The sequence below is a fragment of the Pieris rapae genome, chromosome 6 (genome assembly GCF_905147795.1).
Source record: "Pieris rapae chromosome 6, ilPieRapa1.1, whole genome shotgun sequence".
Lineage (NCBI taxonomy): Eukaryota > Metazoa > Arthropoda > Insecta > Lepidoptera > Pieridae > Pieris > Pieris rapae.
Window position 1 is genome coordinate 3661617 of NC_059514.1, and position 23381 is coordinate 3684997.

The 23381-nt window shown below is 34.7% G+C and overlaps 1 protein-coding gene across 1 annotated transcript in view; it reads right to left on the reverse strand.

The window, feature by feature from the left end:
- Positions 1-7344: 7344 nt before the first annotated feature.
- LOC110995717 (protein unc-79 homolog) overlaps positions 7345-23381 on the reverse strand; it is a 41843-nt gene continuing 25806 nt past the window's right edge. Inside the window, exons 32-57 of the mRNA XM_045628648.1 lie at positions 21685-21819; positions 20917-21022; positions 20158-20304; positions 19552-19681; positions 19320-19416; positions 19005-19110; positions 18704-18790; positions 18482-18558; positions 18219-18322; positions 17783-17863; positions 17191-17308; positions 16692-16783; positions 16286-16391; positions 15651-15754; positions 15020-15130; positions 14567-14705; positions 13857-14011; positions 12946-13073; positions 12223-12435; positions 11427-11655; positions 10858-11024; positions 10137-10327; positions 9420-9564; positions 8581-8784; positions 8099-8221; positions 7345-7638 (exon numbers count right to left, since the gene is read on the reverse strand). Coding sequence (XP_045484604.1) covers positions 7450-7638; positions 8099-8221; positions 8581-8784; positions 9420-9564; positions 10137-10327; positions 10858-11024; positions 11427-11655; positions 12223-12435; positions 12946-13073; positions 13857-14011; positions 14567-14705; positions 15020-15130; positions 15651-15754; positions 16286-16391; positions 16692-16783; positions 17191-17308; positions 17783-17863; positions 18219-18322; positions 18482-18558; positions 18704-18790; positions 19005-19110; positions 19320-19416; positions 19552-19681; positions 20158-20304; positions 20917-21022; positions 21685-21819 — 3484 coding nt within the window. The 3' untranslated portion in view covers positions 7345-7449. The remainder of the gene's footprint in view (positions 7639-8098; positions 8222-8580; positions 8785-9419; positions 9565-10136; positions 10328-10857; positions 11025-11426; positions 11656-12222; positions 12436-12945; positions 13074-13856; positions 14012-14566; positions 14706-15019; positions 15131-15650; positions 15755-16285; positions 16392-16691; positions 16784-17190; positions 17309-17782; positions 17864-18218; positions 18323-18481; positions 18559-18703; positions 18791-19004; positions 19111-19319; positions 19417-19551; positions 19682-20157; positions 20305-20916; positions 21023-21684; positions 21820-23381) is intronic.

The following is a 23381-nucleotide window of genomic DNA, read 5'->3' on the forward strand; positions in this document are numbered from 1 at the left end:
AGCGAGGAAATGCTGCCAGTGTTAAAGGTATACTGCAATAGGGACCAAAACTTTTAAATTTGATTGGTTTCTTTTCATTAATTTTTACTATCTCTATGTAAATACCTATGTTATGATAACTAATAAAGATATTATCATGTAGAAAAATTGATGCAATGATATACTTTATTCACAAAATTACAATTAAAATGATAACAACTTTATTTTTACTGTTGTTGTTTAAATAAATTATTATGTAAAAAAGAGAATCCTTTGTACTTTGGACTGTAGGATTTTATTACGCAAGGTGTACTCGTCATAATGAAATATAGATCTAGAACCTTTAAATTAATAAACATTTAAAAAATAATAAAATAGTAATACATATTAAAGCACTTATTATAGTATTTCAACTATCATGTTATTTTGCTTTCTTTTAAATTAAAACTTTGAGCGCCATTAATTTAGCTTAGCTTATTTAGATAACGAATTTAGTACTTTACTTCACGCATTGCTTAAGTCCCTACTAGCTAATCCAAAAATTTTCAACATACCTGACTCTTACATACAACTTAATTATTTACTTTCTTTAGTTCCATTGTTCGCTGAAAGCTATAAAACACTTAACTCGACACCTGTTACTCTAAGATATGGTGTCAAACTACAAGTTAGCATTTATTATTTCTAGTAAGTAATTGAATAAAATAATTATTTGTATACTCAACGTGCTGAAGAATATAACAAAAAATTGTAATATAACAGTTTTTTTTCAGGGTGAGATTTTAAGAAGAATAATCTCTCTTTCGAATTCTTCGCGATTTTAACGGATTAAATAGTAATTATCTGGAGCTAGATGCGGTAGTGGGCGGATTAGTTCTAAAGAAAGCATTGTTAAGTGTCTATCTCGAACCTAATATGCTGTTTTTATTTTATGTTTCGCTAAATTGTCATAAATTTTAGATAAGAGTTTGTTCCATGCACCGTAGATTTACTATTATGTGGTAAACTTTAAATAATAAATAAGAATAGCATGCAATAGGTGAAGCTGGAACCAATCGGCTTACTGACTTATTAGAGTATTCACCTCGCTTAGACTTTATATAAGTATATAAATATATTTTGGAAATTATGGGTTTATAAAGTCGTTTTTTGAATGGGTTTTGCAAAATACTTACTATGTTCGATAAATGTTTGGCGTTAATGCTAAAAATCGCTGTTTTTTTTATTAATAGGTTATCGGTATTATCGTAAAATTAAAAATATAATCAACTCTTATGGTATAAGAATTAACATGTAACACTGAAACAAGGCAACGTCCGGCGTTTATCCTGAACGATCTGGGTCGATCGATACGTTGTGAGAATATATTACTCAGGTTTAAATGTTTTTTGTCATATTTCAATAAAATGATTATTACTTCTTTGATATAATCTCTTTGTGCTATTTATTTATCGTCAGTGAGTTGTTAAATTTTTATTATTCTAAACTTACAATGTGCATTGTTTAGCTGAAATTTACAATGAAATCTATTTTTATTTTACTTAACATTACTTACATAAGGAAGCGATTTTAATTAATTACGTGTTACAATGGCGTTACGGTTCATGCCCACAAGACGGATTTAGCTGGAGCTAAGCCCGGGTACCTAACTATGACTTTAACCTCACGACGCCCGCTCTAATGCCGGCACACCGACCAGACGTCAACCAGGTTTTTCGCTGGGCTTGTGTCGTTGGCATGAGCCCTTAATGTTTCATTGCGAAAAAACTTAGCTTTCCTCAAATGAAATGGTTTCGCTCAAAAAAATTCGGCACCTACCAATCTTTAATAATCAAATGATCATTAAATAATGAGGTAGACACATACTTGGGTCATTGGTTATCTTTTAAATCAAATATTAAGTTTTCTATGACACACGACATCGATTTCGGATGTCAGAAATTTTACTTGCACAAAAATGTGTTAAAAGAAAAACACACGCCGGGGCTTGAAGATTTCATTTGATAGTCGTAAGCTTATCCACTAGGCCACTAACATTACGTATACAATCATCCAATTAGCTTAAATACTCGAAATACTAAAAGACATTGTATGAAAACTATTTCTAATAACTGGGACGGAATTACGTTTCCCATGAAAACAATACGAGTGAAGCCGGCGGATAAACATCAAGTAATCTCGGCATACATCTAATAGCTCGCGTGCTGAGGTGTGCAAATAAAGTTAACCAGAAAGAAATGTTCTTGTTACGTTTATGTAAAAAACGCTTTTATAATTATTTCGATGGCTCCCACCCTAGTGATGATCTAGTTAGTCGATAGATACTTATTTAAAATTAGCCTTGAGATAGTATTGATAAAATGTGTCAACTGCACGATGTTTTAACAGTAATAGATTTAGAACAGAGATTGATAACGCTTTCAGTAGCCACTATATGGCGTTTACCCCTAGTTTGAATAAGATGGAACATTACTGAGACTAATAGACATATTATGCTATTTTTGACTTACCTATATACTACCATATGCCAATTATGTTGAAGAAACACTCATTCATATAAAATCATGTTTTTCAACACATATTGTACTTTTATGGATTTTGTTCTTATTTCTTGCTCGTTATAAACTATTTTCGGATACTAAGGGCCTGTTTCACAATGTATGGATAGAGGACCAAATAGCTATGCAACACATAAATTATTCGAAATATAAAAGTTCCGAATAAGATACTTCGCGGTTCATGACGAATAGTGCTAGTAGTGCAACTCAAAAATACTGTTTATCCTACCAATAAGTAATAAATAGCTTATTTGGAACTTATCCCGACATTGTGAAACTGATCCTAATTGTTTTAACGACTTTTAACGATTGTAGTAAATTATAAAACTAAGACTTCCGTAATATATACAGTACGGCTTAAATAAACATTATTTATGTATCTTGCATAAAGCTTGCATGCTAAACACATTTCTTTGTTTACAATTTGGACATTTTTTTTATATTTGAAAACTATGCAATTCACATCACTAGATGCCAAATATTCACAGGCGTTGACACGGATCCCTAGTGGCGCGTAATCTTTGTTATTATGACATTAGTGACGCAACCGCCATCTTGCGGGAAGCTCGCTAGTTTACTTCAATCACATGTATTAGGCAAAGTGCCTAATGGTTTAATCTTTATATACTCACGATTACATTGAAATACATAAACTGATAGCTACAGCGTGTAGATAACGTCATTACAAGTACTTTAATATGACTTATTATTCATACTAAATTCCTTGGGATGTTTTATTAATCAAAAAAGTTATAACGTTAATATAATTAATGTAATTTTAACCGATAACAGCTATTTATTTACACTTCTATCGTTCATATTACAAAAATAATATAGGATCAAAACTCGTACTGATCAATGATCACAAATGATGTATTTTATGCAATCTATCTGTTGCAACAAATTGACAAGGCATTATGAAGTCCACCTTATACCGACAATACGCCTCTATAATTGGAAAATTCGTTATACAACGGCTGGGATTACGCTTATCTGTTATATGCAATGAGACTATTCAAATCGAACATGTGGGATGTATTGATCTACTGAACGAGTAGCCTATTGTATTTATGAGTAAGCATACCTCTGTCAATGTAATAAGCACAGTTTAAAAATGTTTTTTATAAATTAACATGGGTAAAAAATCAAGTATATGCTAAAGAATAATGATTAGGACTTAGGGCTAATTTAACATTTATCTTTTCCTTAGATTCAGTGTTAGCTAAATATGTATAGGGAAAATATATTTATTATAAATTATTTATTTTTACCTATTTAGGGCGGTGTTATATCCAAAAAGGTAATGAAACTAACGTGGACTTGTACAAGAAGCAGTTGTTAAATAACTGTTATATATTTTGTGAATATGACGGGGACACTTTTAATATACTATTATTGGCGAAATAAAAATCTTAGAACCAATTAGTGTGAATATGTAAAAGATACATTTTAAATGTATACTCTTATCATCTCTGTGCTGTAATTATTGTCTTTGCTTCGGAGCATAGACAATACAAAAAAATATTACAGTCGTTACGGAACTCGCAACTCCATCTTTGATAATCACGAATGATAATGGATCATTAAAATTAACGGATGACTTGTCACGATCGTCAATGAAACGTGAATTTTACAATACATAATTAATTAGTTTGGGGATAGTTCACTAATGAAAAGTTTCGCTAAGAGGTTACGGGTCGCTTAATATGCAAAAGGTTAAATAACAATACACGTAATTCCTCCAACTATTATATAAATGCGAAATTAATTAGGACTGTTCGACTACTATAATTAATTTTATTACCAACTTAAACGCAAGGTGTTGCAGAAGATTTAACAATTTTATTTGATTTGAAATACCGTAACCCAATGACAATAATTATATGTTTGCAAGATTGTTTATTTTTTAAGGCAGGACAGCTTATGCAAAACCGAGGCAAAAACGAACGATCCTTTCGAAGGGAACGAACTAAGTATCTATGGTTTAAACGCGCGTGTTTTACTTAGACGGTACATTGTTTAATTATTGCACTCGTCGATAGTATTTATACTTGTGAGGGTAGTTTCAAGTATTAATTTAATAAATAAAAAAGCACAGAAGTAAAAATATCATTTATTGTACAATATTTTTGGCAATCAAATTTGTATCTTAACAAAATCTTGACAACAAATATGGCGTATTTCTTTAGAATGCGATAAATTGTCAATTTATAAAACTATAACTACACATAAATTCCTATTTCACCTCATAGACAAGATATCGATATAAGCGCGCAGCAAGACTAAGATACCAAAAAAATGCACCTGCGCATTCAATACTTGTGCTTTCATAGGCCTAACATAAACATAAATAAGGACACCCTGTAATTAATTCCTCTAAAACTTCATCTAAAATACACAAGTAACTTATATTACATTAATATAATTGCTCTGCTCACTGCTCAGCAGTGCTAAAAGAGAACGTAATGACAAGGATACGAATGCTAATGCTTCGGTGGTTTGTGTAGGACGCACGAATGAGTAGCGTTTATGAAGTAGTATATATGTCGCAGTAAAGTCAAAATCAGAGAGTTAATTGAATCTCTAGACAGGTAATTAAAGATCGATATTCAATCAAGTCGATAAAGCTCACCTCAGAACCCTCAGGGGGGCCTGGCCCACGTGCCGATGCCGTCAACAGAGGGCGTAACACAGACTCAGGAAGGAGCTTGTCACCGATACCCGCCATCTTGGCATCGAGCATGCCCCCACATCACCTCCCCCATAAGACTCTCCTTTACCCCGTCTAAAAGCCCCTCCATCATTTGACGGAGATCCCCTTCGATTGCGCAGTGCTCTTATTAAATTTCCTTCTAAGGGCCGCAAGGCCCAACTCTTTGACCTGGGCCCTCAGACGAGCATTGTCCTTCTGGAGGCGTCTACCGTCTTCCCCTCTCAGACATCTATCGACGAGATTCTCCACTATTTCTTCGGTTTCCTTCGCCGCAAGCTTCAGGTCGCGGACGAAAGTAACTTTGAGGTTACCCGACTTCGTCGCAATCTCTACGATTTGGCGAACCCGGGAAACCGACCACTCCTTAACTTCAGGCACCACCAGGAGGACCACATCGTACTCATAATCCTCCTACGATAACGGGGCCCATCAGAGGCCCGAACTGTACTTGTGGAAGCCTTGCTGATGGCCCCCGGCACCACTCTTTTTCTCTCCAGGGAGAGAGCGAGCCTCAAGAGCACGCAACTCTTCCTCTGCCTCTTTTAAGCCGTCCTTGTGGGAAGCCGCCTTCTTTGGTAGTTTACCCTTAGGAGGACGAGACACGTCCTCGTCCCCGTCCGTAATAGGGTTTTTTACTTTTCTTACTCGCTTCCTCGAATTGGAGTGGGCCCTGGTCACACTTTCATCCTCCCTGTCCGAGGCTACCAAAGCTTTACCCTTATCTTTCGCATGTCAGCCAACTCTACCAACTCTACCGACTCTACGGTAGAGTGTCGGCTCTACCGTCGACCCCACCCCCGACTGTATCACTCCTCTCAATAAATATATAAATATACATGAAGGAAAAGAGAAATAAAGTATTTAATATACAAAATAAGCACATAAGTCAAAAGACGTAGCACACCAGTGCGATTATTTTGACACCGCTCAAAGGATTTTTAGAACGCGGAGCGCAAATAGACAAACAAATCCGAGCTTCCGGATTTCTCCTACCACGTGCCTTATTTGACCTAGCCCAATTTTGACCCCATCCTCGTATATTATTACATACTATACGAAAACATCCCCCAAGCGTGCCCCACCCTAGGAGTAGGGCCAATACCCAAAAAAAATTTCCCCTCCTCATCCCTAAAATTCGGAAAATTACAAAATTTAAGAAGCCTTTAACCTAAATTATATCTTAAACCATAAAAACTCTTCCCGCCTGATAATTGGGAGATGGATGATGACATCCACCAAAGCATAAGGATAACGGTAGAGGAAATAAGCTGCTAGCTTGCGTGGAAGAAACACTGATGAAGTGCGAATTACAATGGGGGAGCTCATCAGCATTGCTCGAAGCTTCAACCCGAGGAAGGCCCCAGGTGCCGACGGACTCACTGCGGATATCTGCTGCGCAGGTTTCCCTGGCCATCTTTAATAAATGCCTCGAGGTGGGATGCATCCCTGATGGGGAAGGAATGCACAATAGTAGTACTAATGAAGCCAAGAAAGGAGGATCCGCCAAAATCCTAACGTCCAATAGGCCTCTTGCCAGACATAGGGAAGATACTAGAAAAGGTAATCATTAACAGGATCAGACACAGCCTACTCCCCAAGATGAGCAGGAGGTATGGATTCCTGCCAGGAAAGAGCACGGAGGATGCCCTCTACGGTATCTTGACAAAAGTGAGGAACCATATTAAAAAAAAAACATTTGTGCAATTCACACATGGTAGAAGTGAAACCTTCAAAAACAAATATAAATTAATCATTTTCCACTATCTAAATGTGTGTGTTCTTTAAAAACAGTATATTTTAATTGAACTCATTTTAATTTATAAGTTTAATATAAATCTTTAATTTGACAAAAACTAAAACAACAAAAGTTTGAAATTCGATCAAAAAAAAAGCGGCAGTAAAGAGAGGCTGTATAATGCCTCCTATCTCATTTTCTCCCACGTTAAATCATATGATGAATTGATGTTTCTGTCTCTCTTTACCGCTGCATCCGGTTTGAAATCACGACGATTCGAAAGAAGTTTATCTATCTCATTTTCTCCCACGTTAAATCATATGAATTAATGTTTCTGTCTCTTTTTACTGTCGCTTTTTCGTTGCATCCGGTTTGAAATCACAACGATTCTAAAGAAGTTTCACTTCAACAAGGAAATAGTGCTGATGGTGTCGCTAGAACCTTGGATCAAAATATAAACATGTTTAAATAAAGTAGAAAGAATGCGGTTGCTGTTCAAGCTGAGCCATCTTGGAGAGAAGCCTGTACAAGCGACGATGTTCCCTCGCGGGCAACGTGTGCGCAGGGCCACTTCCGGCCACACCCCCTCCTGCCACCACATCCGGTTGCAGCTCGCGACATTTCTCCAGACGTTGCTCTATATGACGCGGCATCTGCACACAAAAGCGAAATTCGATTTTCGCAGCGCTGACGTATGTCGGAGATCAAAGATACATAAATTTATTGAATCTATCATGTTTCTTCTAAATACATGTGTATCTAAATAAAATACATAATATATTAGACCGATTCAATATAATATTTTTTTTGAGTAAATATATCAAAAAGTTTCTTTGTTAGACAAAAAAAACCTCCTAAAAATGAGTTTGATATCTTGAAAATTGAGCTGGCGCATGGCATTCCCCTTTTCCATTTAGAATAAGCAAGTAAATTAAAAAATAAACCAATAAAGTATGTAATAAAACGTACACTTATCAGTAAATCAATTTCTATATTTTCATTTTCTGTCTAGTGACATATATAAGAGTTCACAAAAGGCTAATTACAAAGGTTTTTTTCTAATACTGAACAGACTCAATTATGAGGAGAATTTAAAATAAAATCAAAACTCACGTTAAACAGTGGTGACTGTAGTAGGGGCGTCCACAGTGGTAGTAGTTTGTTGAGCAACGTCGAGTTACACTCCAGTAACGACTCCAGAAGACTCAGGAAGTGTAAATTAACAGTTTCAGCCAACTACAAGAAAGAAAAAAAGATAAAAAAAAAAGATTATCAAGTACGTTAGATTTATATTAAAAAAAAAGGTTTAGAAAAAACTAATCAGCTGCAACTGAGTTTAATCATCGGACGTCGACGCAAAATATGAAATCCCACCTGTTAAGCACAATTTTGCGTTTTTTAATGCAAATTTTGCCTTGTTTCTGAACCGATTCGACTAAGAGTCCTTCAAGAACAGTGTGTAATAATTCTTTAAAGGCCAGCAACGTAATTGCGAGCTTTCTGACAGTGTCCATGGGCGGTCATGGATGAGCCACCTACCCTGTGTTATGTATAAAAATTAAATAAAATTTGATTTTTTTCAACTCTGAACTCACCATTTTAGATGCGTGCGTTAGTTGCAACAACGTAGGTACCAGCTTGCACCAGAAGTGCAGCAGTAAGGCAGCTGCCGTGTGATGCAGCTCCGAATGGGGCGGGCCGCCCGCCCTTTCCAAGTATAGGGTCCAAAGCTGACAAGCTGCTAATGCCGCCCAAACCCAGCTAGAGCGGCCTTGCTCGGCGTGAGACGACATTATTATCTAAAATATTTTTTTATGTATTTTCCAATGTAACAGTAATCATAAACTTTTAATTACAGGTTCACCAATGGACTTCTTTTTCTTAAACTACACACTTGTCCGATGAAAAAAAAACCATGTGGAAAGCATGCCTTAGCCCAAAACATATATGGAATGTGTCAGGAATAGAAGTGAGGAAGAAATAAAAAGCTATTAACTTAGTAAAAAATTACATGCGTTCAAATAACACATGTCTTTGTAAATTAATTATTACTAAGGCAAAATCGCCAATAGATGATCATGTACCAGTATATGATCACTCCATGTATTTGTATATCTATATTCACACTGTTTACACACTGTATACGTGCTAATGATGATATAAATAAAAGAAAAACTACGTTTACTGCATAAGACATGCGACAAAATTGCCATCAAAAGTTCTAATATGTAACTACTAAACGAATACATCAATAGCGTATATTTTTCAATCTCCCTTTCTCACTCTCTCTCAATCGCTTCCAATCGCAGTCTACCTTTTCTCCGACAAAAATGCTGCTTTGACACACATTTCAAAAATTATCACGAAGTAGCAGACACAAACATCTGAACCAAGAAGAACCAAGAAGAAAGACTTCCGCTTTTTCCACTAGTACCTGTATATGATCTGTGAGGTTACAAGTGGCGTCAAGAGGCAAGGGGGCGTGCAGCGGCGCACCATCCCGTGCGTTGGTCAACGCACCGAGTACGAGCCAAGACGCCACACGTATACGGCCAACGCACTCTGCCACTTCACGCGATCTGGGGGTTATCGCGTACGTCAAAGCAATACATATTTGTACCGTTAGTTTAATATTATTATTATTTTTATTAATTTTACTTCTTTCACTTAAATTCATTAAGCAATTTATTTAAAAGTAAGTAAGCAAGTGCAATATATTGAAAACAAATAATGCACGAATATTAAGGCAGTGTTAATACGTAATTTAGCATAAATTCTAATGTATAGATGTACGATGTACCTGCATGATAAAGTAAAGATAGGATTTTACATTAAGGGTCTGTTTCACAATGTCCGGATTAGTTCCAAATAAGCTATATATTTGTTACTTTATCCATACATTGTGAAACAGACCCTAAATGTAAAATCCTATCTTTACTTTATCATGCAGGTATGATTACCATCTTATAAGTGAAAACAAACCATTCTTTAGTGTATTAATCTTAGCTATATTGCATATATTACAAACAAATATATCTACCTCCACAAATATTTAAAATTTATTGTACTATTAATATAAGCTAGTTTAGTTAAAGGAAAGTAAAATTAGATTTGTATAAAGGTATAAATTGTCAAATATATATGATGTTACCCAGTAGGGGACGCAGTGAGCGGGGGCATGAGGTGCCGGCTGGCCTGTCCCCTCTCCTGCTTTCCTCCCCGCTGTTCCAGAGCCAGCTCCATGGCCACGTACTGCGCTATTCCTCCCTTGATTATTGCACCCAGGGTGTCTTCGTTCAGGCATATCAGGTTGCGGTTCACTATTGATTTAGATACAGAGCCCTGGAATTTTATATCATTTATGATGTTTCTATTAAATAATATATTAAAAGTTATTTTTAAATATAAAACAAACAATAAAGGACAAAACTATTTATGACTGGGCATTAAATTGTATTTTCTACAACATTTAAAAAATTAATGAAATATTAAAGACTATATATTAATCATCTGGTCATTTAAATATTCTACACAGACATCACATCAAACCTCACAACTAAATTTCAACATACTAACATATGACTTTTTAAACTTATAGCAATAATAATAATTCACTAACCATCTGTATCTCTATACCCACTCCCAATTCAAATATTACTACTACATATTGATATTTCAATCAATTTCTCATAGTATAATATTTTAAAGTAACCGATCGATGGAGTATTTTTGTAACATATCTTTGACGAACCCAAAGATATGTAGACCGAATTTTGACATTTATCAATCTAAATTTGCGAAAATCTGGATTGGATACAATTTAAGATTATAGATCGAATATAGAAAGAGGCTAAAAAGAAAAGTAGTTTTACCTTGATCTTATTCATGAGGTTAGGATCGTGTAGTAAGTCGATCATGTCTGGCAGATGTGGTCTCATGCAGTCAACAGGGCCCGCTCCCAATTCCCTAGCTTCCAGGCCCCCGGATAAAAGATCACCTGTCTTCAGCTGAGGTGGAAGTAGAAGAGTACAGCCGTGACCTGAAAGAACAGGATATATACAATATAGAAAATCGAAAAAAAATTCGTTTAGAAGAGCTTTTTTGTATGAAACTAACCCGAGTTTCATTAAGTGCTTATATTTAGCTGCTAACTATATTTTAGACGTATCTATAAAAATAAAAACGAATAGCAAAATATTAAAAAAATATACCTTGAAATCTTTGGAAGAGTTTATGAAGAAGGAAATTGGAAAAGCTCGAAAATTTTTCCTTATTCAATACTAAGGCTTTTATTGCGGAAAAGCGAACTAGACTAAAAAGGTAGGTTGGTAGGTAGGAAAGTAATTTTAAAGTAGATGTCTTAAAAATGTCTTTATTTTGGTTAAAAATTCTAAAAATAGGATATAATCTGTAAGAAATTGGAATGTATAAAAAGTCATACCTTGTAGAACAAACTGTATGAGAATAAACAGATTGTCGTCGGGTATGGTGGTTTTGGTCCTCAAGGCTTGCACCAGCTCGTACACCAGCACTCGGCAGAGCAACAGCTTATCTCGGTCGCGACCAAAGGCCCTCATACAAGCCGCACACAGCTCGCACAGCAAAGATAGGCGGAGGACGAAATTTTGTACTCCATAACTTAAAATTTTGGACATTGGCTCCAGGAGGCTCTGAAATTTAAAAAAAAAATGTTTTTTGTGGGTGCAGCTAATACGGTAGGAACACCGATTATTAACCCAATACAGACAATACAGTGGTTCTTATACCACTATATATTAGCCTTTACTAGTACTTTGAAATGTGTGTGGCGAACAATAATACAACTCCTCTTTTCCAACACGTCGGTGATTTTGCCGCTATCTGTGGGCGCGGTGGGTGGAGCCTGCAGCCACTTAAAACGAGCAACGTACAACGATTTATTGTTCTCTTTTCGCTTCCTCTTATCCTATTAGCTTTCATCTCATTTCGACTATAACTTTGTTTCTCTTGTGTCAATTTCAATATAAGTGTTTAAGAAGTTTATTTTTTATTCCTTACTGCCTAGCCTAGATAATTTTATAATATGGGTGCTCGCACGCAGCTCACCAAAAATAACTTTGATTCTTGATTCTAACTATATACGTAATAATTCACCTACTTGCCTGTTAAGAAAAGAAATGGCTGTATTCAGCGCTAATATGTGTCGTATATTATATGGAGATAACTCATATTAATATCAAATGATAATAAAAAATCACCTTGTGTTGAGCCGCCGCCGGTATTCTTAAAGCGGCTGTACATAATTTAAGCGACGGCAGAACATCATCCATTTGCGGCAACTGAAGTACTACACCACGTATTAATGTATCTAAAGCGCTGAGAACAGCACTGCAAGCGCTTGGAGGGCCGAGCGCTTCGGGCGCTAAACTTTCCAAATATAGCGCCATGTTACCCATTATTGTTGGCATTTGCTGAAATATATTGGATATATAAATATATATTTTAAATTTATTTACATAAATTAAACTGTATAGATTTAAATACCATTTTTTACAAATTAACGAATGGAGAGCATAAGAGAGGCAACGAAAAAAATGCGCTTAGAAACTGTATTTTTGTGCGTATATATAATTTATAAAGTCAGTCATGAACACATTTGGCTGCTCATTGGATCCTATATAATAATTAACTCTTTTAATATAAACAATTTACATAGATAGAGATCTATTTGAATTATTTGATATTTTGATTATTAGGTAAATATATTTTATAATTGTAAATAACTCCAAAACTACTGAATGAATTCAACAGGCATAGTGATTTTCGGTTTTGATTTTCGGTAAGTTAAACTTAGTAGTATATATGTACTTAATTTTATAATTACAATCAAAATTTGTACAAAGTACGACTTCTGTTTTAATATACTTAGCACTAAGTCGGACTCTGAACAAGAAAGTAGGAATGAATGCTACTATACTCACATCAATAGGTAAGCTCTTCTTAGAGTTCAAATGTTCGATGACCAATTGCAAGGGCCCACATGGGTACAGTTCGTTGAAGTCCACGAACGAGAGCGCTACGCTTTTGAAGAAGGTTCTTCGTTGTTTTTCTAAAATTATTCAATCGGATATAAAACGTCTATAAATATAAAAAAGAGATTATAATAATCTCACTCTAGGTAAACAGTTGACGGCTAATTAATTATATTAATTCTGATATATTTTGAACGTTAAAATTTACATAATATGTTGCTGCTAAATTGTATTAATTGCTTATATGTGAACGAGGCAAGGCTGTACATTTTGTTTAATAAGGTTTCCTTAGTTTTATAAGCGTGACGATTTTCTAAATCATCAGAGTTAGGCCCCGAGAGTATAGCCAGACGTTAAATTGCATTCATTCATTATAACATTTCATTATTTTGCTAATATTCTATTGTTGTACGCGAGTAGTTAGTATAGAGTAAAACAACAATCTTAATCAAATTACTTAAAGCACCCCGATGACACAGTAACAATTTGGTCCTTCGAGCCGGAATCACAACAATATTACTAAGATAATATGTATTAACAGCATTAGATTTCTATAATGTTTTAGGACTATGCCTACATTCTTAAAAAGCTAAAATTTACAAATCCTATCTTGACTTTAGGAGAACTTTGTCTTATCTCAAGAAGGTTAAAATTACTATAATAAAAAAAAACATAAGTTAAAGTGCAGCATTATTCGAATTCTGCATCTTCTACTGCAGTTAACATGGAGAGTGTTAGGAGTTGTTCAATTCATAAAATACTGGCAACGCACTCGCGAGCATGGCATTAAGAGTGTTAATGGGCGGCGGTATCACTTATCAGATAAGCTATTCTTTGAAAAAAAAAACTTCATGAAATACCTGGGGTCCGCTGCAAAAACACTTGTAAAAAGACATTATTAGGCGCCAACTGATGCAATACGCAGCGCAAGAACTGATGTGCCACAAACACCGCACTTCCCGGGAGACGCGTATTCGTCTCTGTCTGCCACGAGTAGTTGCCAAGTTGGACCACTCTGGGCATATTAAATATTTCATGATTTTATTTCATGTTTACATTGAAAACTAATTAATATAAACAAAACAAAAAAAAAACCCCGATTATTGGTATGGACATTTAAGTATAGTCATAAAAACAGTGACGTAAAATAAAAATAAAAAAATTGGTTGCCTGTAAAGTCGGTATACGGGCGAAAGTTTTACGTGACAACGACTTTGAGTGGTAAAATAATTTTAATGTGAATATTCATTCGTATAGTAGGAAGAAGGATGAATCACTTTTTATGTTTGTCTCTCTCGCTCTTAGGCGGGCTAACCATGCCCGAGTGGAAGGGACGCGTGCCTCTCACTCGCTCTCATTGTGAGCGCATAACGTGAGCGGAGCGTAACGCAGTTTCTTGAAGTTTCACCCGGCAAACCAATTTATAAGACGTTGTCACGTCAAAAACACGATATTTTCAACTACTATTCTGACGGTGAAATAACCAAAATTATATAAAAATTACACAGATAAACCATAATTAATTCAACAGGCAAGCTCTGTACGAAAATTATTATTTTATAAGAGTTACCTGGTCACAGTATGCAACAGTGCGGGCAACATCGGCGCTGCAGCCGCGGGCTCGCGACGTACGAACGTACCGAGCACGATCACGCACAATCCTAGTTCTTCGTCACTGTACTGTTGTACCGAGCCGCCACATTCAGAACCTAATTAGTAATTTTAATAAAATTAAATAAAGAAAATAATTATTTTTAATATAATTATGGACGAAACGTCGTCCTCGAGTATATATATGAAATGACATCACATTTATTTTGTTTATCGTTACTATTAAAAAAATGCTAATTACTATTTTCATTTTTTTTAATGAAAATACGTATATTTATATATATTATACTGGTAGTGGTATTTGTACGCCCATGAAGTAAAAACGAAACCTCTTGATAATTTTCAAGAAATGATATTGCCGTACCGTCTTTTACGCATTTACGTATTTTCCTATAACTATACCAAATCTTACATCTATGCTTAAGAATGGCTTCAGGTCGGTATGGTGTTGTATAGGCATGCGCGGCTCTTCTGGCTGCTTTAGTCGAATCACTCCACCATCCTCCGCTGAAGACTCCACTCTCTGAAACATTGTTTACCATTGACCGATAACGAGTTTATTTTTTACCCGTCAAATAATTGGAACCTGTCAAAAACGTATTTTTAAATGTCATTTGTCAAATTCACTTGCCAACGGGATTCACCTTTATAATTTTTTTTTATAGAACAGGGAGCAAACGTGCACCGTGCCGCCCATGGACACTCTCGATGCCAAAGGGTATCCATGGGCGGCTTTGCAGTGACGTTATTTATTCTTCCAACATACAAATAACTAAAACATCCTTAAACCATTAAAGTAGGTAAATTAATACTGAGTTATACGTTCAATTCCCGAACGTGCACCAATGTACTTTCTGTCTATGTGTGCTATCTTTCAATTCAGGAAAAATTATCAGCTGGAGACTTCTGTATGTATATGAATAAATACTTTATATTCTAAATTACAAGTTTATTAATATTACACATAAAATGACCATAATTTTGTTTTAATTTAATAGTAAATACCAGTTAAATTAATGGGTTAATTTAATTAATATTATTACCAGAAGATTGTGTTCGTGGTTTAGTACGTTGAGGCGTCGGGGGCGGCGTGTGAAGCACTGGCGAGTCCAACTGTGCTACCTGACGGGCTAAGCGTCTGGGAGACCTGTCAAACGGAAAGGTATAGAAAATATATATATATGATACTATATATTGAAACGAAAAGTGTACTTAGTACATACGTAGCGAATCAAAATTATTTTCAACGACATTAAAAAAAAGCTATATATCATTTTTTAAGTAGACTTAAATATTTTAAAGTATAAGTCTTGTGAGCTCAGAGCGTGCAATGCAAATTATGTGAAAAAAATACATGAAAATTTTTTTTTCTTTTACCATCGTTATTTATTTAACATTATCTGAGTACTAGATCTAGAAGGTTGTAGTACTGTTTTTTTTAATTTATTTTCAACTTAATTTCTAAACTTTCATAACTTTCATTCTAAACTTTCATAAAAATGAGAAAAATACAATTTTGGAAACTTTATGATGTGTTATATATACATTTGTGATAATTAAACGCGTTACAATTCTAAAGTTTACTTAACTACTTAACTAAGACAAGAATTTGTCAGAATATTAGAAAATATTATTATATTGTTATTTAATTAGAAAATATTGTTATTAAATTATTAACCTAGTATTGTCTGTTGAGAGCCCTTTGGTCAAATCATGTGGACGTGATGTTGGAGTGGGAGTCGCTTCTTGGTCGGTTTGGCTCGAGTCCGTTTGGAGAGATTCTTCTGAAACAGTATCACGTAAAATTTCTATAACTATTTTTTTTAATATTAGGGGCTGATGCTAGGTGATCCGGCCCATGGACACTCGCATTACCAGAAGGCTCGCAAGTGCGTTGCCTTAAAAAATCTCAAAAAAAATAAGTTCGCAAATATTTAACTTAAAGATTTATTAAATTATGTTTTTCCACAAAAAAATTCTCAAAGAGAGCACAAAGATTAAATAATTTTGCGTTCGTAAGTTTTAGGGGTTTAAAGAACAGAGTTCTTAGTAAACAAGTCTATGCAACCTTCACTCGTATTTACCATGAATATGAAGAGCCTCTCTCACTCGATCAACCAAAGCGTTGAACACTGGGTACTGTTCCTTGTTAGGTTTAGGTCCTATAGGTAGTAATCTGTAAAACAAACATTAAAACTTTTTATTTCTCATAACCTAAATTTTTTTATGGAACAAACGGGCTTGGAGGCGGGCAAGGAGGCTAACGTGATTTTAAGTGATACCGCCATCCATGGACACTCAATGACGCCAGTACGTTGCCGGCCTTTTAAAAATTTATACGCTCTTTTGTTGAAGGTCAAATGGTTATAGAAATTTCCTTTAAAAACGCTCAGTTGTGGAAGCCAATATTAATTACAATAAAATTCCTAAGCCTACTTGGAATTTGATTGTAATATGTGATAAGCAAAATGTACTTGTGAAAAAAAATTCTAAATCAGTACAATCACAGTTTCATAGATTTCGTTATACAAACAGACAAACCTTCCTCAAAAAGAGAAATACAGCTAAAATGATTATTTATACCTTTCTGGTGCGGGTGTGGGTATATGGTATGTATGCGTTAATGGAGTATGTGCGGAAGTTGGCGCCCAAGAGACTTCCATCTTCGATAGGGGGGACTCCGGGGATGCGTACGCTATACCTATAAATAAAAAATATTTATTAAATTTTAATGGATTTATATTTTGTATAAATATGGTGAATAAGATAAGATTAAGACATTCAGACAATTTTTACAGCATTAATATCACTAAACTAAAAAAAGTATGTTTTTAAATTTTCTTACCAATAAAATACGCTTCAATAATGGGGCCGTTCAAGTATTACGTAAATGCTATAGGGGGGAAGATTCTCTTAGATTTGCTTATGTAGTGATTACGTCAACAGTAATTATTTACTTTTCACACATTGTCTATGCTTAAAAACGAAATGCATTTTCGAAGATTGCTACAAAAAATTAATAAGTTTTAGTACTATTATTTTTGTGAGCTTTACTTACTTTAGCTGACAAGAGGATTGGGGAGGGAATTGCAGCAAATCTGCTTACGTAATACTTAAACGGCCGCAAAGGCTAAAACAATTGACATAGTTGTTCAATTGAAGTTTAAACACTAACCAGGGCTTTTGAGTAGTTGCGGATTTACTTGATCGCCGTTAGAGGACGGAACGGTATCCGGCGATGTACTGCTGCCTGCCGCTACGGACAAGTAAATTAGTAGCATTAATAAAAATAATAATTTAAAAGTGACATTAATCTTTATCTTGTAAGCTTGTAATAATTAAAGCGATAAAATCTGGAATATTCTATATTTTTCAAATTACTAAATAATCTCTCGGTGCATAATTCTAATCCTACATTTGAACTCTAGTCAACACAAAGAATAAATTAACAATCTAGTCTCCTTAAACTATAGTGATCTTATGTCTCTTTCCGTCAAACAGTATTTACGCTGTGATGAAAAGAGACAGTGGTATTTACATAGTTTTACATTTACACAGTTTTGTCGAAAATTAAGAATTTCTACATAATGTAATTACAATGCAAAACTTACCGACAATTCGCTTCTGCTTTCCTAGTATTTTAGCGCGTGGAGACGTCTGGTGAAACTGGTCTGGCCATATCTCCACTGATTGACCGCTCATGGGCGTTGACTTGCTGAAGAGTTTTGAACACATTTCGTGAGATTTTGTGATTATTTTTTAGAACAATTTTTCATATTAATGGAATAACTATATTATTTTGTACTAAGCTACATATTGAATCTCGGAAAACCCATAAATTAAACTCAATGATAAATAATAGAATAGGACTTACAGGTTCGAAGAGTCACTGCCAATTGACACAGAAGAGCTTGTAGACAGCTGATGAGCAGAACGAGATCCTATGGGAGGCTGCAATGATGTTGCTTTATTACAACTACTACTATTTGTTGCTTATTTTTGTTGAATGCCATCAAAATTGTAAAACTTTGTACGTGGACGTACAAGAATACGTACTATTGTACGTATACGTGATAACTAAAAAAATAAAACTTACGATTCTATTCAATGTTGGATAAGTTATAATTGTTTGAGAATCAACTTTTGGTGTATCTTCGTAGTGGGATGGCTCATCGAAAGATCCCTGGAAAATAGAGAGAGAGAGAGAGAGAGAGAGATCAGTATATTATTCGATAAATAAGTTATAGCCACACATAGCTTCTTTAATGCAATACGGATTTTATTCGACTTCGTAAGATATTATGATTATACAGCGAGTGCGAACTTTACCTTACTTTTGACAGATGACATTTTGGGGGTAGTCCTGAATTAAAAAAATATATAAGTAATATACTTACTGGCGCAGTGCTGCCATGTACTGTTGTATCCGACTTATCGCTGGTTTCAGGAATCGCGATTAACTCGCTCTCAGATGATTCCTGTTCTATGCTCCATTGCTTGTATCTATTACAAATAATCAAGCAAAAATATGTAAACGAAAAAAACATTTTATTTAATTAGTAACATTAAACAAAAATTTATGTAATAGAAATGTAATGCGACTTATATTCATCTGAAATGAGATATAACATTTAATTGTAATGGAAAAGTCGGTTTAAGGTAGGAATAGTAGGCAGACCAAAAAGATCTAAAAATTGGTATTTTTAACATACTTGGCTGGTTCAGGCGGTTCATTCCAATGTGCGGGTGATTTCTGTGTCAAACTTGGTTCTTCGGGCTTCGCTAGCGGCTCGCGCGTCTCCATACACACTAAAACAAAGAAATTTGATTATTTTTTCTACTGTTTGCGAATCTATAGAGCACATCTCCTTTGTTAATATACAAAGAACATATTTATTTTAGATTAACTCTGTGTATACGCATCCCAGACGCACGTATACGTACCGGGTGGAGGCAGACGGTGATGCGGCGGAGGCAGTCGCCTGCAGCGATGATGCTGCGCTTCCACGCAGTTCAGCACCACTCGCACTAACCAGCTGCTTAGAGAGCAGATGGTCCCGTTGCTGTAGTGGTACTACACACATATTTTTGGTTTATTAATATTTCTATAGAATTCAAAAAATAATTCAATATTAAATTAATAAAAATGGTAGAATATGTATTCTATAATCAAACGATGATCAAACTGATTTTGTGCCATGCACAATATTCATGCAAAGATTTTTTTATTGTAGAACAGGGGGCAAACGAGCAGGAGGCTCACCTAATGTTAAGTTAACACCGCCCATGGAGGCTCTCGATGCCAGCGGGCTCGCGAGTGCATTGCCGGCCTTTTAAAAATTGATACGCTCTTTTATCATTATTTAAAAAAAATTGTAACATAAGTTGTTCGAATAAAATATAATATAAGCCTATGAGCTTGTTGTCTATAAATATTAGTGAGAAATAAACAAACAAACAAACATCGGAAAAAAGCATGGTGCAATAAGAACGAGCACGTACGTAAAATACGTACAAATACACAAGTTTAAAATCATTGTATTAACACACCTTATACAATACAACCAAGAGCGCCATCAACCAGTGTCTCCTGACATGAGGCTGCAACGCTTCCAAAGAGTGGGTGACAGGCGGACCGGTTGCTTCCATTCCGATGCCTCCAAGATTTGCACTGTTTATTGAAGGTCGGCAGCAGTACTGGAATTTATAAGGTGTTTATTACGATACATACAGCGTCACATGTACGTTACTTTTACTTGGCTATTGTTGCTTAGATTATTCTGAAATTTAGTCCCAACTCAAAAGGATTTTTTTTGTAAAGATTTGTTTTATGCTATGTTGGCCTCAGCGTGCGATACTCTAATCGATACTAAAGTCGTAGGTTCGATCCTCAGCTGTACACCAATGTAAAGGACATTCGTAGTCGCCGATCAGATTGTTTTAGACGATACGATATGCTATCGTATCGTCTAAAACAATCTGATCAGCGAAGGCACCATGTCTTGACCCAAAAAGTTGACGGCGTGTGTCAGGCACGTAAGACTGAACTAACTATTAGAGAAAATTAAATCATCACGAAACAGATACATTAATCCGAGGCCCAGACCTATACAGTTTTAGAGCCACTATTTTTTAATATGGTTTGATAAATACCGTTTTATGTTCAGGTTGTGTTATATGTATGTTTGTATGTGTGTATGGAATACAAAATTCGTCGATTATATCTTTACGGTAATAATAATGTATTTTTTTTTTGTTTTAAATTTGAATTTAGTTTGTAAAATGTTCTGTATCAAAGCAAGTAAGTACCTGTAGCAAAAGTAGAGTGGGTTCAGCAATACTCGCACCCATCATATAGTTCTGATCCAATACTTGTGGAAGATTTGCCATGAACGCATTAAATATAGACGACATCCTGGAATTCAACAGACAATTTAATTGATTTTAACAGCAAGCGAGGAATATAAAAAAAAATACAATGAAAACGTATATAATATAAATAAAATATTATATACCAGGTTTAACAATATGCATGATAAATATATATGAACCTGAATGATCGAATCTAATTTATTGTCTATAAAACATCAAGTTATACTTAAAAAGCCGTAAAAGTTATACACAAAAGCGTCCCAAAATATTAAATAGCAATAGATGTCATCTATTATTTAAGTAGCTGTATTAGACATGTCCCATAAAGTGCTAAGCCGATTTCGATGGAACTTGGAAGTTAGGATATTCTTGGATGATTTAGATTCCGAATCATAAACAAACATACATTTATTAAGTTAGGATGTATGGAAACCATTTTTCTGTATGAAATATGATGATGATCATGACGAATTTATTACTTGAGATACGAATTGGAATCCATATTTATAGTCTATTAAAGTCCAAACAATACCCATATGTTATGCAATTTTAATAATATCATATCAAGGTCATAATAACAGATCAAGGATTTACTTAATTTATAAAAAATATATAAATTAAAGATTATAAGGAATTCTTTTATTTCAAAGATATCTCAAAAAATTATAATTAAAGAATAAAACGATGTAACGATGACGAATGTACCTCAAAGTTTGTGGTGAGATAGTGAAGTACTTCTCGATGCAGTTGTACCCGAGCAGCAAGAACAAGTGTTTGAGCACCAAATCCTGCGTCTTGTTGTTATTTGTTTTCTCATCTGTCGGATGTGCTTGGTCTGATCTGAAGAAGAGAATTCCGAAATAAATTTTCACCTAAACCCTAAAAGAGTGCTGCCTTTTTATGTTGTGCAGTCTGGATATTGGTTAGGGTATAATTTTGCACCAATTGCTTTAATTATCAGTATAAAAATACTATCATTTATGTGGTACAATACAATATTTATTCTTTAATTATTTACAATATATACGCTATCGTACACAAACATGACAATTTATATTACATTAAATACGTCGCGCCAGGTGTCTCTCCATATGTCTTACGAAATGTCGATCAGGTCACGTGTCCTGACGGGGGTTTTAAAATTTTACCCATTCGAAAACAAGTGTACAACGCCGCTAATTAAGTTTTCACTTCAAAAATATTTTATTTTATTTTTATTTTTTGTACTCCTACAGCTAACACAAAATACATAATATAATATCAAACAAATACACCGAGAACATAGCCACAGATGGAATACATGATATGTTATAACTAAAAAGATTTACAAAAAGGAACAAACAAACAAAGAATTCAATACAATTAACTAACTGATTAAATTTAATTTATTGATTAAGCCTAAATTGATTGTGTTGTGTAATGGTGTAAAGTGTGGGTGTGTACGTGATGGTGTGTATGTGTGTCGTGCTTATGATGTAGATGATTTTGCGCTATGTATAATCTTATTACATTTTTTAACCACATTCCGTGATAACCTAAACAAGTCAATGCCTAAATAATGGTCATTGTATGTCCGAGCAGCGCGATACAAAACTGAGTTTTTTGCGTAATTAGTATTCATGTGAGGAACATGAAACAATGTATTATAAACAAAATTATTTTTCGGGCCTTGTACGAGCACATCAACCTTTTTAAACGAACACGAACCAGACCAACGATCCCCATCCAGCTACGAGTAGTAGATTTTAAAGCATACATTTATGTTGTATATCTCCTGAGCCAGTTTGAATAGAAATTAGCGGTGGTAGGTAGTAAAAAAATAAAAATAAAATACGTTTATTTTGGAACATAAGATCATCTAGGTATCACTTATTCCACGTCAATCAATTCAAACTTGTAGGCATCCCTACTCATCGGCAAAGACAGAGGGTGTAGGCCGAGAGAAAAAGCCGGCGTAAAAAAACTCTCGGTACTCTTTTTAAAAAAGCAAATCATCAAACAATATTTAAAACAAATATATCAAATTAATTAGAGGTAGCCTGCCCAGCATTAGTCCCAGGCCCTTTTATCAACTAGATAATCAATAACTTTATATTAAGCCTTTTTACACAGCTTTTCTTTATTACATTTCTTAAATTTATTAAAAGGCAGAGATAAAAGAGCCTCTGGGAGTATCTGGCCGTCAATTAAAAACGTGAGGTTTGAGGGCGCGTTCAAAATCATCAAATATCACAAAGGGGGTATAGTAAGTTAGTGTTGAAGAAAGTCTCGGTAATTCGTAGTCCGAGAACAATGTATATGTTTAAAATTATTACGCAATTCCTTTAGTATTATTTGTATGCCAGTCAAAAATAACCTGCAACTAAACTAGACTTGTTTTTTCTAAATATTTTTATCGTTAT